The 16,263-nt window shown below is 35.5% G+C and overlaps 1 protein-coding gene across 2 annotated transcripts in view; it reads left to right on the top strand.

The window, feature by feature from the left end:
* The window catches only part of LOC128663748 (calcium-binding mitochondrial carrier protein SCaMC-3), a 173,028-nt gene that overhangs the window by 40,371 nt on the left and 116,394 nt on the right, over positions 1–16,263 (top strand). For both annotated transcript variants that reach the window (XM_053718230.1, XM_053718231.1), the window contains 3 exons: positions 8,099–8,257; positions 8,337–8,489; positions 13,608–13,715. In XM_053718230.1, coding sequence (XP_053574205.1) covers positions 8,099–8,257; positions 8,337–8,489; positions 13,608–13,715 — 420 coding nt within the window. The remainder of the gene's footprint in view (positions 1–8,098; positions 8,258–8,336; positions 8,490–13,607; positions 13,716–16,263) is intronic.

The following is a 16,263-nucleotide window of genomic DNA, read 5'->3' as shown; positions in this document are numbered from 1 at the left end:
TATATCTAGGTCATGGATAATATGAATATGTGAATATATTTTGCTTGCGGTCAGCTACTCAACCCCAAGCTAAACAACTTTAGCCATTGTTAGTATATTAAAATATTTTTGCTGCTTATTAACTATTCATTGTCGCCGGCGTGTTGCCTGGGTATAGTGCCCATGCTTAGGCAGCATGACCGGGTAATGTATTGATCTCAATTAATTGCCGATTCCCTGTATTTTTCAGTAAGTAACTGTATGGCGGGGATTATAATCGTACTGTATAAACATGGTGACATACAGATTTCCCCCGTGCGATTGTATTGACACTCTGTTTGAGATTGTTATTAATTATGTAATGATAGCAGTATATAACTCCTCTATATATTATTCCATCCCCTATTAGATATAAGCGCATGCTTGATATTACAAGATAGACCTAACTGCATATATTACCTATTAAGGCGTTATTTGACACTGTTGAATATGCGTTAGTATACCCTGCTCACATAATAATGACCGTTCACATGGTATAAATATCCGCTTTGAGCAAACTACATTGACATACTGTTTAACATATATGTATATAATTGCTGCAATAAGCTAGGGGTGCTCATTAAGACCTAAAAATCTATGTAAGGATTGTATATTTATAACTGGGTAATTTGTTAATATACTTATGTTCAGGTACTAGAATATATGATAGACTGCCTGCCTGATTTTCCTATTTACATGATTATGCATTCAGCAGTCACTTATTCTTTATATACATCTATGGTGTTCATGTTATTGCTCACTGTTATGCTGGGTTTTTTTCCTCTAGGTAATACATTATGTTTGAGGTCCGTTATTCAGCCCTGAGTTACACAGCTCTGGCTACTGTTAGTATGCTAAAGTCTTTACTTATATGTCTCAAACTGATATCACTATGCCTTGGACTTCTAAAAGTTTAAAGTTATTTAATATATGAACGTGGATGATGGACTTTATAGCTCATATTTTGACAAGATGGGGTTTATTATTGTATCTAGTTAAATGAATGCACTCAGTATCATTCTGCCACAACCCAACTAGGTTCTTTATATATTGGTCATATTTGATATGGTTACTATTAGAGAGCTCCCCCCCCCCCCCCGTTTATATAGCTTACTGGTTAAGCCTAGGGGCACAGACCCCATATGAACCCCCTAATTTTGTTTAATTGTGCTTTTTATTATTATTTTTATGTTACTGATATACCCCCATACCCTTTAAATTGAGGTGTTGCCTACTAGAAATTTAATGTCAGTTACAAATGAGCAGATGATATGTCTAATTACATTTATGCAGAATATTACATTTATGTTTCGCAACGAATTGTATGTATATTTTTTCAAATGTCACAGTTTTTCTGTATGCCTTTCTTTTTGAACCTCAATAAAAATATTTAAAAATAAAAAATAAAATAAAAAAAAATAAATAAAATTAACCCGGAGACTTCCGGTGGATGGTGTAAGGAAAGGCAGCAACAATATCAGGCTCTGAAAGAATCTATGTTTTTGCCATTTGAACCTAGCCATCCTATTTCTCCTTGGCACCTTAAATGCTTGGACATCATAGTGGATTCAGGATTCCATCTGTCCTGAGCCCCGGAAGGCGGATAACGTGAAGTTAAAGATTTACATTGTGTGTAAGAATTACGCAACTCACCTCACGAAATATGGGATGCTGCACATACCCTATTATTAAAGAACTGTCCACACTGCTCATGCCTCTACTAGATGGCTTGGAAGCCTCTTGTTTGACCCTTTGTGAGGAGGTTCGAGCAACAAGACATTCTAATTTCTGGAATGGCGCCTATACCTATCACATGAAGGAGGGTTTATCACCTCTGCACTCATATGCCGTGGCGACTATTAGATCTGAAGGCCACACTAAAAAGCTTCCGTCAACCACTTCATTTTTGTGCTCAATCCATACTCCATACAAGGAGAAACAAGACATTGAGACGCTATTTATGAACGACCTGGAAATAAAAAAGGCGGTGAACCAGCACAACATGGAGGACCTGGAAGAAACAAGATTTTCACCAGCCGCTATTTCATCGCGCACTTCAGAATATTATTACTCTCAGAAGCAACAAGCCTTCATTACTTTATCGGTTCCCCATTATTTAGCCTCCCCCAATGTAGGGTATAATGTATGGAGACCACTCAAACAGGAGTATTCTATGATGGCATTAAAAGATCAAGATGTTTGCTGTCTGTCGCAGCTATGGTTCAACAACTATACGAGAAGCGCACAGCTTATTATGGAGAAAGGCATCTTAGGAGATTGCACGTTTGGAAATAAGGGGAGCAAGCCGCAGAATTCAATTCAGTGTATAGACCTTGTGCTTACCATCAACTCATTTGAACTTTCTCAGATCATTATGGCTATACTATCCTGTCAACAGCTTATTGTGAAACAGCAGATGGAAGAGTTTCAAAGATGGAGCAGATTTGGACTACTGCAAACTAGTTCAAGATACCACAGAGCCACATCTGTAGATTGGTCGAGGCTGTGTAAGACCCGTTTAGCTACGGGTGTTGGCTGAACTTAATTCATTTTATTCATATAATAAGGGGTTAGCCACTTTATTACCTCATTTATTCAATCAATAAGTTGATGTATATATCGTTGCACTGTCCCAATGATGTTTATTTTTTTATTCTACACGTAATACGTCAGGCTGCCTGGGTTTAGACATATGCTATGATTGATAGTAATGCTAATCTATACTCATAATGTGGCAATTATTACAGGCAGAACAAGCTGACGTGTACTACATGCTCGGCATTACCCTATTCTATATGAGTGACATTTTCTTGTTTAATGATGCTACTCTATTCATTCAATAGTTACTGATGTGTTTTTCCTTTTAGGTCATGTGTAATAAGGTTTTACTCAGTGGTACTGCTTCTCTCTGATTTATACATCTTATAAGTGGGGTAACAAGGATACCTAGCTCCCGGATTCTCCCCATACCTTAACTTTATTTTATTATTATTTTTTTATTTACCGCTGTTTGAGGTATGAGTCACTTGAAGGGAATTCTCTATCTGATACTGTATGCCCATAGATTGAATCTGGCATTCTATTCCTTTGCTTCCTGCTAGGAGACAATCACATGACTATCTGCCGGTCTTAAACCTTGTATTTACATCTTAATACCCTAGAATCTTGTAACTGGGAATTATGACCATGAAAACTTGACCTCACACATAGCTTTGGACAGGAGCATAGCATAATTCAGCCCCATTTCTACAAAAGTGCCACACTTTAAATCTGTTATTGATGTTCTGTTAATCTTGTTTTATTATGTTTGATGCTATAAAACTGAGACACAATAGTTATGTCCCCTCGGCTTAGAAACTACCTAATATACTTACGGTAAGTCTACTGGTGTATACATAGACACTATTTCTCTGTATGGGAACAAGCCTAACGTCAGAAAAATGCATGCATAATTGCATAAGTGCTCACAGGGGTAATTTGTGTATCTCTATAACGAGAAATGTGTATATGTGCGCTAACAGCTAAGGGGTAAGTTACTGAGTGTTAATCAAAAGACAAACAATGTCTCAAAAACAGTATTTAATCAATAATTTTATAAATGTATAGTACACCAAATAAATAACAGTATAAAATAAATCCTCACATATGACCGGTCATCTAAATGTAGTGTAGATAAAAAAATAAAAACATAAAACAATTTTAAATAATTGCGAATAATATCCACCTTAAAAGTTACCTATGTAACCAAACTTGTAAGATACATATCATATTAAAAGCTTTCTAAAAGTCCTTAATCAGGGTACACATCTGTTTCACTTTTTGATATATAAAGAAATATCTAAAAAATATTTCCAATTATAGCTTTAATTGGGATATGACCTTAAGGAAATGTTAATAGCAAAAAAGTGTTTGCTGGAAGTGTCCCTTGTTGACCCACCAGGGTATAAGCAGACGTTTGGATTTGCGGGTTCTAGATAATGTTTCTTGGGTCCGTTGGTGAAAAGTAATCCCTTTTAAGAATCCGTTTTAATCCTCCAAGTGGGCTTTTCAATTTCAATATTTACAGCTTGTCTTGCTACCATCAACGCGTTTCGCCATTAACAATGGCTTTATCAAGATGGTTCTGAATGATTTGCAGTGTCCTTATAAATGTATGTTTGATAGTTGATTGGGTGGACATAACAACCCGTTTTTTTTTTATTTACACTACATTTAGATGACCGGTCATATGTGAGGATTTATTTTAAATATGTTATTTATTTGGTGTACTATACATTTATATTATTGATTAAATACTGTTTTGGAGACATTGTTTGTCTTTTGATTAACACTCAGTAACTTACCCCTTAGCTGTTAGCGCACATATACACATTTCTCTTTAACTACATTTGTCCTATTTCTTTCTGTTTTATGGGAGCAGAATGGTGTATGTGCAGGGGCACGATTTGCGCACCATATTTACCCCCCATTTTTTCGTGTATCTCTATAACACTGTTTTTGCTCTTGTGATCTGCAAACCACATTTCTGTGTTATTGAGCAATATGGGGAAACTAATTGTTAATTGTAAATTGTAAAAGTTGTGTTTGTTTTGTTCTGTTTTATTTTAGTTTGTTAATATCATTATAAAACCAAGAAGCACAGGTTCAACATAAAATGGTGCTTGACTAGCTCTTATATACCTCTAACTGTATAGATTTATTTTATATAGTACCAATGTCATGTACTCAAGCTTGTACAGCCCACATATACTATTTTTTTCTTACTGAAAGTAGAAACTGAAATATTTCTGTATCAAACTATAACAACTTTACCACCACTAATAGTGTACTGATGTTTAGTTACCAACACTTATTTCAGACTGTGAATTGTAATATTGTTCTAGCTCTACTCTGTACGTGCATACATATATTTACTTGTTTGTGTACCTGTGTTTCTTCAATAAAAAGAATTAAAAAAAAAAAAAAAAAATTAACCCCTAGAAAAAATGCACAGAACAAAAAAGTGTTGTTGTGCAATAGCCAGTGATTTATAGTGATCACTGGCAAACTAGGGGTTAATGGCTCTGTAAAGGGCCTTTGGGTCTCACAATATTTTACAAATATATTATCTAAATCTCTCTCTCCCACAAAATCGCAAGTGAGGAGAGGGAGGGAGAGAGAGCCACACTGGTCAGAGTCAATATTTACTAATATTGACATGATCAGACAAATGGAATATTTTTTTTATTAAAAATGTAATTATAGGGGCAAGCTCAGATTGGATGACCTTAGCCTGCCCCATGATGCACTGGGCATCACCATCTTTGAAGCCACATGGGGGAGGGGGCTATATGGTGCTATTTTATTAAGTAATATATATATGTACCAAGGCACTTAGCACACATTCAGAGTATCAGAAGCCTGACTGATGGCTTCCGATGCTCTTCCTGACTGCTGGGCTCCACGTGGAGTGAAACCGAAAGTGATTGCTCCATGGGAGCGATCAAAACGGAGCCCAGCAGTCAGGAACAGTATGGCAGGATGCCTCAACATTGAGGTATCGCTGCAATACTGTTTGATCGGCTGGAAACACTCAGATTACCCGTGGACGTGTCAGGCACGTCCTTGGTCCTTAACTGACACCCTTTGTTTACGACATGCCTGACACGTCCTCGATCTCCAAGTGGTTAATACACTTTTTATCTCTGTGATTACATTATTTCTAAACCTCAGCAGACTGCCCCGTTATTTCAGTTGTTTTGATGGACTTTCATTGTAGCCAATCAGTGCTGACTCTTACGTTACTCCATGTGTGTGAGCACAATGTTATCTATATGTCAAATATGAACTAATGTCCTCTAGCTGTGAGAAAAACTGTGAAATGCATTTAGATAAGAGGCGGCCTTTAAGGGCTTGGAAATTAGCATATGAGCCTACCTAGGTTTTGCTTTCAACAAAGAATACCAAAGAACAAAACAAATGTGATGATAAAAGTAAATTGGAAAGTTGTTTAAAATTGCATGCCCTATCTGAATCATAAAAGTTTAATTTTGACTAGACTGCCAGTCAGAGCTTAAAGGGCCACTAAACCCAAAATTTTTCTTTCATGATTCAGATAGAGAATAGAAATTTAAACAACATTACAATTTACTTCTATTATTTATTTTGCTTCATTTATTAGATATCCTTAGTTGAAGAAAAAGCAATGCACATGGTGAGCCAATCACAAGAGGCTTCTATGTGCAGCAACCAATCAGCAGCTTCTGAGCATATCTAGATATGCTTTTCAACAAAGAATAACAACAGAATAAAACAAAATAGATCATATAAGTAAATTAGAAAGATGTTTAAAATTGCATTCTCTTTCTAAATCATGAAAGAAAAAATGTGGGTGTCATGTCCCTTTAAGTAATGCAGATGCCTGAATCTCTGTCCATTTGATAAGGACTGTAAACAACATTAGCCAGTTAAGGTTTTGACTTTCCGAGCTGGAGAAAACTCGTAGAAGAGGTGATAACTAAGAAAAGAGGAACATGTATTGGATTTAACATTTAGACCCATTAAAGAAACACTTAAATCAAAATGTGCTCAATCTTTTTATATGATCACTTTCTGAAGCACCAGCTTCTACTGAGCATGTGCAAAAATTCACAGTATATATACTTATATGTATTTTGTGACTGGCTGATGGCTGTCACATGATGCAGGGTAAATAAAGGAAATTTTAAATAACTGAAATTTGTCCCAAAAAAATCTGCTACTCTCTAAAAACTCATTGATTTGTCTTTTTATTAATCATTTGTTGAGGTCTCAAAGTAGAGTTTGAGTGGTCTTTTGTTTGGCAGAATTGGACTTATATAAGATCCTTTGAATTATTGAGTTTTTATGCTTATTATATTTCATTTTTGGAGTAATGATTTTATGTGCTTGTCTTGGGGAATACATTTTGAGGTGTAGTGTTAGGTAATGTCCACTAGGTTGTGCTGTTGTAAAAGTACCATGTTGTCTTTTCTATTACACACCAGTCTGTTACAAACTTAGACGTGGTTTAGTGTCCATAGTCAAGAGTAAAATATTTTACTATTTTTTCTTTACTTTTTTTCTTACTTTAAATACAGAAAAGTCCATCACTCTATTGAAAATGCTTGAACAGTGTTTAACGATGGATAAGAAAACCTCTGTTGAATTCCTCCCATACAAAGTGGAGTACCTGGGCAGAGTTGTACCAGTGTATTTAGCCCCTCTGCAAGGAGATAAAGGGGCAGTAACACCTTGAGATCTTATTATAAAATGTTTAATTATATGTAGTAGAACAGTTTTGCAATATACACTTATTTATTTTGCCCCTTTTTTATGTAATTGCAGATTTTTTAATTCTCAGAAATGAAAAAAGTTCACTCTAACCCTGCTACATATATATATATTCCCTAATTGGCTTTAACATCTAAGAATTGCAAAAACAATTCTAACAATATGACCATGGCTAGCCCTGTCAGCTTTAGATTGTCTTCTCCAAATGAGGCTAGTGGTAGGTGGAGTTTGGCTATTAAAAGAAGATTGCAACAAACAATATGCTAATTTGCTCTAAAAATGTTAAGACCTGGCTGATATGTTATTCTATAGCAACACAACAGATATATCTTTTAATTTCAAGGTGTTACGTGTCCAGCACTTTAATCATAAAAAAACTTTATTCATAAAACCTATTTACATTTGGGAAATCTGTTTCTTGCCTTAAAGAGACATGAAACCCCCCCAAAAAAATACTTCTATTATCTAATTTGCTTCATGCTCTTGGTATCCTTTGTTAAAAAGCATACCTAGGTAGGCTTGGGAGCTAGCTGCTGATTGGTAGCCACACATATATACCTTTTATTACTGGCTTACAAGTGTGTTCAGCTGGCTCCCAGTAGTGCATTGTTGCTCCTTCAAAAAAGGATAGAGAGCGTAAATTGGTAAGTTGTTAAAAATGGTATGGTATTTCTAAATCATAAAAAAGACAAATTTTGGGTTTCATGTCCCTTTAAATTTCCTCGAGACTTTCCTTACATTTTCTGTGACACGCTACATTTTCTTTCTCTTTTTTATATATTTACGCTAGGTGCTTGATATAGGGGAGTCCCTTGCAGTTCCTGATGAGTTCTCTAAGGCTGAAATTCGTTCTGGAATGTGGTGGAAGCAGCTTCTAGCAGGAGCCGTGGCTGGAGCTGTGTCAAGAACTGGGACTGCCCCATTGGATCGGCTCAAAGTCCTCATGCAGGTGACTTTTAAATGTTCATTCTCACAGGCCAAGACCACTTAAAATATTAGCTTTGCTTATATTGCTTTCTTTGTAAAAGGTACATGGTGCCCAGGCTCAGGGTCGCTCAATGCTGAAGGGTCTTCGGAACATGATTCAAGAGGGAGGGTTTCGCTCTCTGTGGCGAGGAAATGGAATTAATGTGCTAAAAATTGCGCCTGAATCTGCTATCAAATTCATGGCATATGAGCAGGTAAGAGGGCAATTGACCTTTTTGTAGCCTTTATTAGACAGTATAGTGAACTCTTGATGCTTAAGTAAAATATAGGGTAATCTCTTTAAAAAATAACCATAAATGAACATTAAGTTGGAAGTTTGCTGTTCAGAGACATTTTGAAGTTTACAATAAAAAAAATGTCCCTTTCTAAGCATGATTTTTGTAAATATTTATATTTTGTAATTGCATTTTTGGACAGAATTTAGTATGTGGTATGAGACTGGCTGTTTACTACATACCTTGGAAATGTAACATAACTAAATAATAAACTAATGGACCATATTTGCTAGAAATATGTCATGGAGATTGGGGCTCCTGATGTGTTTTCAAAAATGCAAATAAATGACTTAAAAGGGCATAAATACTTTGATATTGAAATTTCAAATATTAAATTACACATAGTTATATAACTGCAATATACTGTATTTTTATTTTGCCCCCTTTTACTGTAATTCATGTCTGAAATTTGTGGGTTTTACAATTTTCAACATTGGAATGCACACTGCAAACTTCAGAAGCCAAACCCTGCCACATATCTGTCCATAGTAGGCTTCAGCAGAGGCAATAAAATGGCTCTTATTGAGTAATAAATCCAGATTGGCTCCTCTAAATAATGCAAGTGGTAGGGGCAGTTTAGCAACTAAAAGAATTGGAAAAAACAAGGTGTTAAGACTGCAGAAAACTCTTGTAATTACAGAGTGGTTTCAAAATACTAAAATAACAATTTGTGCACACACACAAACAAAATAATGACTTTAGCACGTTTCCACTAAAGCACTAGAACTTTGTATTTTTGCACTATTGCTTAAAGGGACACTGAACCCAAATTTTTTCTTTTGTAATTCAGAAAGAGTATGCAATTTTAAGCAACTTTCTAATTTACTCCTATTATCAATTTTTCTTTGTTCTCTTGCTATCATTATTTGAAAAAGAAGGCATCTAAGCTTTTTTTTGGTTTCAGTACTCTGGACAGCACTTTTTTATTGGTGGATGAATTTATCCACCAATCAGCAAGGACAACCCAGGTTGTTCACCAAAAATGGGCCGGCATCTAAACTTACATTCTTGCATTTCAAATAAAGATACAAAAAGAATGAAGAAAATTTGATAATAGGAGTAAATTAGAAAGTTGCTTAAAATTGCATGCTCTATCTGAATCACAAAAGAAAATTTTTGGGTACAGTGTCCCTTTAAGTAGAACTGAGTGAGCTGTGAACTCGCAATGCAGTACTTGTCCTGAGAAAAACATGGCCAATACAGGGATAGGTTACAAGTGGCGAGCTAACTTTTGCGCAAGCAATAAGGGATATATCACGGTTCTTTGTGCTCATCAGAAGTAGTGCACATATTACGAGTTGAAAGTAAACTCATTCGCATGAGCACAATTGAATTTAATGTGTGTCAGGTTAGCGTGACTTTATAGCTCTGGTTAACTCTTATGCACAACAACAAAATTGCACAAAACACTTAAAAAATATATTTAAAAGTACAGTTACACTTTTATAACACTGATAAAAATTATTTTAATAAAAATTGCATGAAAAAATTATAAGGGCTCAAAGATATGAGGGTATTCCTCTATGTGAAGAACATTGGAATGTGAAATATTCATATTTCATGTTGGGTTTGCACACTTGGTTAAATGCGATCAGGTTAGCGTGCTAATATGGGTGTTTTTTCCAGGTTTTGCACTCCATTGAAGTATTTAGGGGAATACGGTAACGCAATTGCGATATTAGAAGTTTCTCTTTTTGAGCACATCGGGTTAGCGCTTGTGAGCAAACTTTTTACTTTCAACTCGTAATACGAGTGCAGGCCGTGCAAAAAAGCCTCCGTCCAGCGCTGTTTACGCTTGAGCAGGAGTGCTAAATAGCGCTCCACTCATAATCTAGCCAACAATAAACAAATCAGGTGTGGAATATGTGTGTAGCCACCAATCATTGGCTGTGTTCAGCTTAAAGGGACATGAAACGCAAAAAACAAAATTCATAAGAAAGATAGAGCATACAGTTTTCCAGTCTACTTCTATTATCAATGTATGTCTCTATAATCTGTTTAGTGATATATTTCCAGTTGTTTTAGAGACTGTTAAAACTGTTTAAAGTGTATTGAGTGGTTAGTAGCACATTGCAGTGTAGTTTAATCAGTTGACTTAGATATTTCTATTTTATGTTTTCCTTAAAGGGACAAACAACTAATAAGAATTCACTGTGTTCAAAGCACCTACAGAGAGACCATTTCAAATGAGTTGAGCTCTCTTTAACCCCCACTGGGAGGTTGATTTTTTATGATGCCTCTTGTTTACATACCTTTTCTATAGCTAATAATATTTGACATTTTCTGTATAGGTGGTGTTTCCAACAGTCAAAAGCAGCTATTTCAAAAGGAGCTATTTGTAAACAATTTAATACACTCCAGCAGGTAAAATCATTGGGGACACATTATTGGGATAAACGTTTACAATAATATGTCCCTTTAAGGCAGGTAAAAAGCTGTATTGTATGTACCACATAACAGGACAATATTAGTGGAGCAGAAAATCATGCTATAAGATATCTAGGAATGCATTTCATTTTAAAGGAATAGTTTAGTCAAAATTAAACTTTCATGATTCAGATAGAGCATGCAATTTTAAGCAACTTTTGAATTTACTCCTATAATCAATTTTTTTGTTTTCTTGCTATCTTTATTTGAAAAAGCAAGAATGTAAGCATAGGGACCGGACCATTTTTGGCTCAGCACCTGGGTAGCACTTTCTGATTGTTGTCTTAATGTAGGCAACCAATCAGCAAGCGCTACCCAGGTGCTGAAACAAAAATGTGAAGGCTACTAAGCATAAATTCAAATAAAGATAGCAAGAAAACAAAGAAAAATGGAAAATAGGAGTAAATTAGGAAGTTGGTTAAAATTGAATGTTCTATCTGAATCATGAAAGTTTAATTTTGACTAAACTATTCCTTTAAAGAAAAGAATGCACAGAAATGACAAATAATGGGTTGCTACGGTAACCATATTAAATTAGCAACTGTAAATATTTTAACCTTTAATATTACTTATACTGTCCCTTAAAGGGATACTAAACTCAGATTTTTTTTTCTTTCATGATTCAGATAGAGCATGCAATTTTAAGAAACTTTCTAATTTACTCCTAATATAAATTTTTCTTCGTTCTCTTAGTATCTTTATTTGAAAAAACAGGAATAAAAGCTTTGGAGCCGGCCCATTTTAAATTCAGGACCTGGGTTGCGCTTGCTGATTGGAAGGCTAAATGTTGCCACCAATCAGCAAGCTCTATCCAGGGTGCTGAACCAAAAACGGGCTGGCTCCAAAGCTTTCATTCATGCTTTTTCAAATAAAGATACCAAGAAAACGAAGAAAAATTGATAATAGGGGTAAATTAGAGATTTGCTTAAAATTGAATGCTCTATCTGAATCATGAAAGAAAACATTTGTGCATGGGCGTAACTACAGGGGGTGCAGAGGTCGCAATTGCGACTGGGCCCCCAAGGGTGGGGGCTTAGCTTAAAAAAAAAATAAAAAAAAGTTCACCAGCCACTGCCTGCACTGATATCATGTGAGTGTGACATGATGCTTCACTAGTGTCTCTGACTAAAGGGGTTAGTCTTTCTGTTTTACCCATTGGTGTTTGTGTGTGTATGTGTATGTGACTGTGTGTGTATTTAGTGTATTTATGCATGTATGTGTGTGTGTGTATGTTTGTGAAACCAGCAAATTACAGACCTTGTTACTACAGCATGGGGGGATGGGGGTAAACAATGTCACTATACAGTACCACTATATATAGTACCGGAGGGGGCTGGACTATGTCACAGACTATGTCACTTTATAAAGTACTGGGGTGGGTAGGGTCAGGCCAGCCATCTCACCGGCAGATTACAGACTGTGTCACTGACTCACTATATACAGTACTGGTGGGTTAAACAGTGTCACTATATACAGTAATAGGTGGTCAGACCATCTCACAGACTGTGGGCACAGGGTACCTCCTTTTGCAGACATGTAATCTGATTCAAACAAAATTCTGTGTTAAATGTAAAAAAATATGTATCAAATTCACTTTTTTTGGGGGGTGGGGGGCCCTTCTTAGATTCTTGCACCTGGTCCCTGTGGTGTCTAGTTATGCCTCTGCATTTGGGTTTAGTATCCCTTTAAAGAGACAGTAAACACCTTTTAATAACAAGACATTTATCTTGTCTTACAGTGAATAACATGTTAGCCAACTCATATAAACATATTTCAACAAATTACCATCTTTCTTTGCTGCAATTGATTCTCAATAGCCAAACTCCAGTTATCATTTGCCTTATTTGGAAGAGCCAATCTGGACTTAAGTCTGAAGGAGCAGGCAATTTTAAGCAACTTTCTGATTTACTCCTATTATCAATTTTTCTTCGTTCTCTTGGTATATTTATATGAAATACCAAGAATGTAAAGCTTAGGAGCTGGACCATTTTTGGTTCAGAACCTGGGTGGCACTTTTTGATTGGTGTCTAAATGTAGCCACCAATCAGCAAGCGCTACCCAGGTACTTAACCAAAAATGGGCCAGCTCCCAAGCTTACTTTCAAATTAAAAAATTGATAACAATAGTAAATTAGAAAGTTGCTTAAAATTGCCTTCTCTTTCTGAATCATAAAAAAAATAATTTTGACTAGACTATCCCTTTAAACTGGGACATGAAAGCCAAAACTTTCTTGATTTTAAACAACTTTCCAGTTTACTTCTATTATCAAATTTGCTTCATTCTCTTGGTATCATTTGTTAAAATAGCAGCAATGCACTACTGGTTTCTAACTTAACACATGGGTAAGCCAATGACAATTGGTATATATATATATATATATATATAAATTGGAAAGTTGTTTAAAATTATATGCTCTGTCTAAATCATGAATGTCTAATTATGACTTTACTGTCCCTTTAAATGCGCTATCAGACAAGCTGATTCTATATTACATAGACCCTTTTGCTACTTTGTATTTATCACATTCTTACTTTTCTCTATACTGATCAACTTTTATCTACACTGATATTCAATCTAAGTTTTTTCAGATAATATTTCCTTCTAATTCAGATTAAGAAGGTTATCCGTGGGCAGCATGAAACATTACGGGTCAGAGAGAGATTTATCGCTGGATCATTGGCTGGTGCTATTGCACAGACTGTTATATATCCAATGGAGGTGAGTAACCATGGAAATTATGCATACGAGAAAAACATATGATTAAAGTGAATGTCAACTTTTACGAATGTAAGCCCTGTTTTTAAAAATACTATTAAAAACAGGGGCACTTTAATTCATGAAAGTTTACATTGAAGCAGTTTTTTAAAAAAATACTTCTCTTCCTAGCTAGCGTGGAACACTGGAGCAGCAAATCCCCCGCCTCCAGGTCGTCTCTTCTTATGTCAGAAATGACACATCCGGTTTTCTCCAATGCCCCACCCCCCGAGCAAACATTGCCTGAGGCCATGCCGTGATTGGAGGAAGCCGGATTCGTCATTTCTGAAGTAAGAAGAGTCGCCCTGGGGGTGGAAGAATCGCTGCTCCGGTGTTCCACGCTTGCTAAGAATAGAAAGTAAGTATTTTAAAATAACAGCTTCAATGTAAACTTTCATGAATGAACGAGCCCCTGTTTTTAATAGTATTTTTAAAAACAGGGCTTTCATTCGTGAAAGTTGACATTCACTTTAAAGAATTTAGCAGAAAGCGCAACATTTTGGTAGAAGGACAACACTAGATTTTAATTATTTATATTGGAAGGCCTGTAACAAAAGTTATTAAATGAAACATAAACAAGTAGTTGCTATTAATTGTTCTCACTAGAAACTTTTAAAAATTGTATTAAATGCTATTAATGGTACATTATTCCTCATAGAGGGCTAGATTACATTACCGTGCTAACTTACTTGAATATTTCAAGTTGATACTAAACGCGTTCGCTCAAGTGCAAATAAAAATTATTCTTATAAATATTATTAATTTTTTATATGGGTGTTAAAATGTATATGGTATATGGCAAGTTATTTGAATGGACAGGGCTATATTGTGTGTGTGTGTATATATATATATATATATATATATATATATATATATTTATATAGTATATATATATATATATATATATATATATATATACATACATACACACTTTGGAGCCCTTTCCACTGTTTAACTGTGTTTTTGCTGTAAATATTGTACTTTCCAATGTTCTTGACTTGAAAATGGTCTTTTTATTTTTAAATATTTATTTAGTTTTTTTATATATATATATATCTCAAACAAAAAATACAGAATAAACCTGTGATATACAGTAACATTCAAAATAACTAAACAAAACGTGTATATGCTGTGCACAAAAGGTTATAAAGTATTAAAGTCGAAGATGACTGTGGAAGCAATTGCAAAGAATTCCTCTTTTCAAACAAAGTTGCTCCTCAGAAAAAGAAGAAAAAAAGTAGAACATTTGGGAAATCCATTAAACAACCAGATCAGAACAGGTCAAGGAGATATACTCACATTTATTTGAGCTGTAACTTAGCTCAAAGTATAAGTGCTCATTGAGACCCTTCGTAGGTAAAGGATAAACCTGTAACCGGAGCTCAGTTAAAAAACATAATTTATGCAAGAATTTACCTGATAATATAATTTCTTTCATATTGGCAAGAGTCCATGAGCTAGTGGCGTATGGGATATACAATCCTACCAGGAGGGGCAAAGTTTCCCAAACCTCAAAATGCCTATAAATACACCCCTTACCACACCCACAATTCAGTTTAAGGAATAGCCAAGAAGTGGGGTGATAAAGAAAGGAGTAAAAAGCATTTATACAAAAAAAATCATAACCACCATAAAAAGGGTGGGCCTCATGGACTCTTGCCAATATGAAAGAAATGAATTTATCAGGTAAATTCTTACATAAATTATGTTTTCTTTCATGTAATTGGTCCATGAGCTAGTGACGTATGGGATATCAATACCCAAGATGTGGAACTCCACTCAAGAGTCACTAGAGAGGGAGGGATAAAAATAAATAACAGATCCAGTCCACGGATCATCCATTACTTGTGGGATATTCTCCTTCCCAACAGGAAGTTGCAAGAGGATCACCCACAGCAGAGCTGTTATATAGCTCCTCCCCTAACTGCCATATCCAGTCATTCTCTTGCAACCCTCAACATAGAAGGAGGTAGTAAGAGGAAAGTGGTGTAATATAGTTAGTTTTTTCTTCAATCAAGAGTTTATTGTTTTTAAATAGTACCAGAGTTGTACTATTTCTCAAACATTGGTGTGTCCGGTCCACGGCGTCATCCTTACTTGTGGGAATATCTCTTCCCCAACAGGAAATGGCAAAGAGTCCCAACAAAGCTGGCCATATAGTCACTCCTAGGCTCCGCCCACCCCAGTCATTCTCTTTGCCGTTGCACAGGCAACATCTCCACGGAGATGGTTAAGAGTATGTGGTGTTTAGTTGTAGTTTTTTTATTCTACTATCAAGAGTTTGTTATTTTAAAATAGTGCTGGTATGTACTATTTACTCTGAAACAGAAAAAGATGAAGAGTTCTGTTTGTGAGAGGAAGATGATTTTAGCAGACAGTAACTAAAATCGATTGCTGTTTCCACATAGGACTGTTGAGATGAAGTAACTTCAGTTGGGGGAAACAGTTAGCAGACTTTTCTGCTTAAGGTATGACTAGCCATATTTCTAACAAGACTGTGTAATGCTGGAAG

The sequence above is a fragment of the Bombina bombina genome, chromosome 6 (assembly GCF_027579735.1).
Source record: "Bombina bombina isolate aBomBom1 chromosome 6, aBomBom1.pri, whole genome shotgun sequence".
Taxonomy (NCBI): domain Eukaryota; kingdom Metazoa; phylum Chordata; class Amphibia; order Anura; family Bombinatoridae; genus Bombina; species Bombina bombina.
Note: the sequence above shows the minus strand (reverse complement) of the source record. Positions and strands in the feature narration are given on the sequence as shown.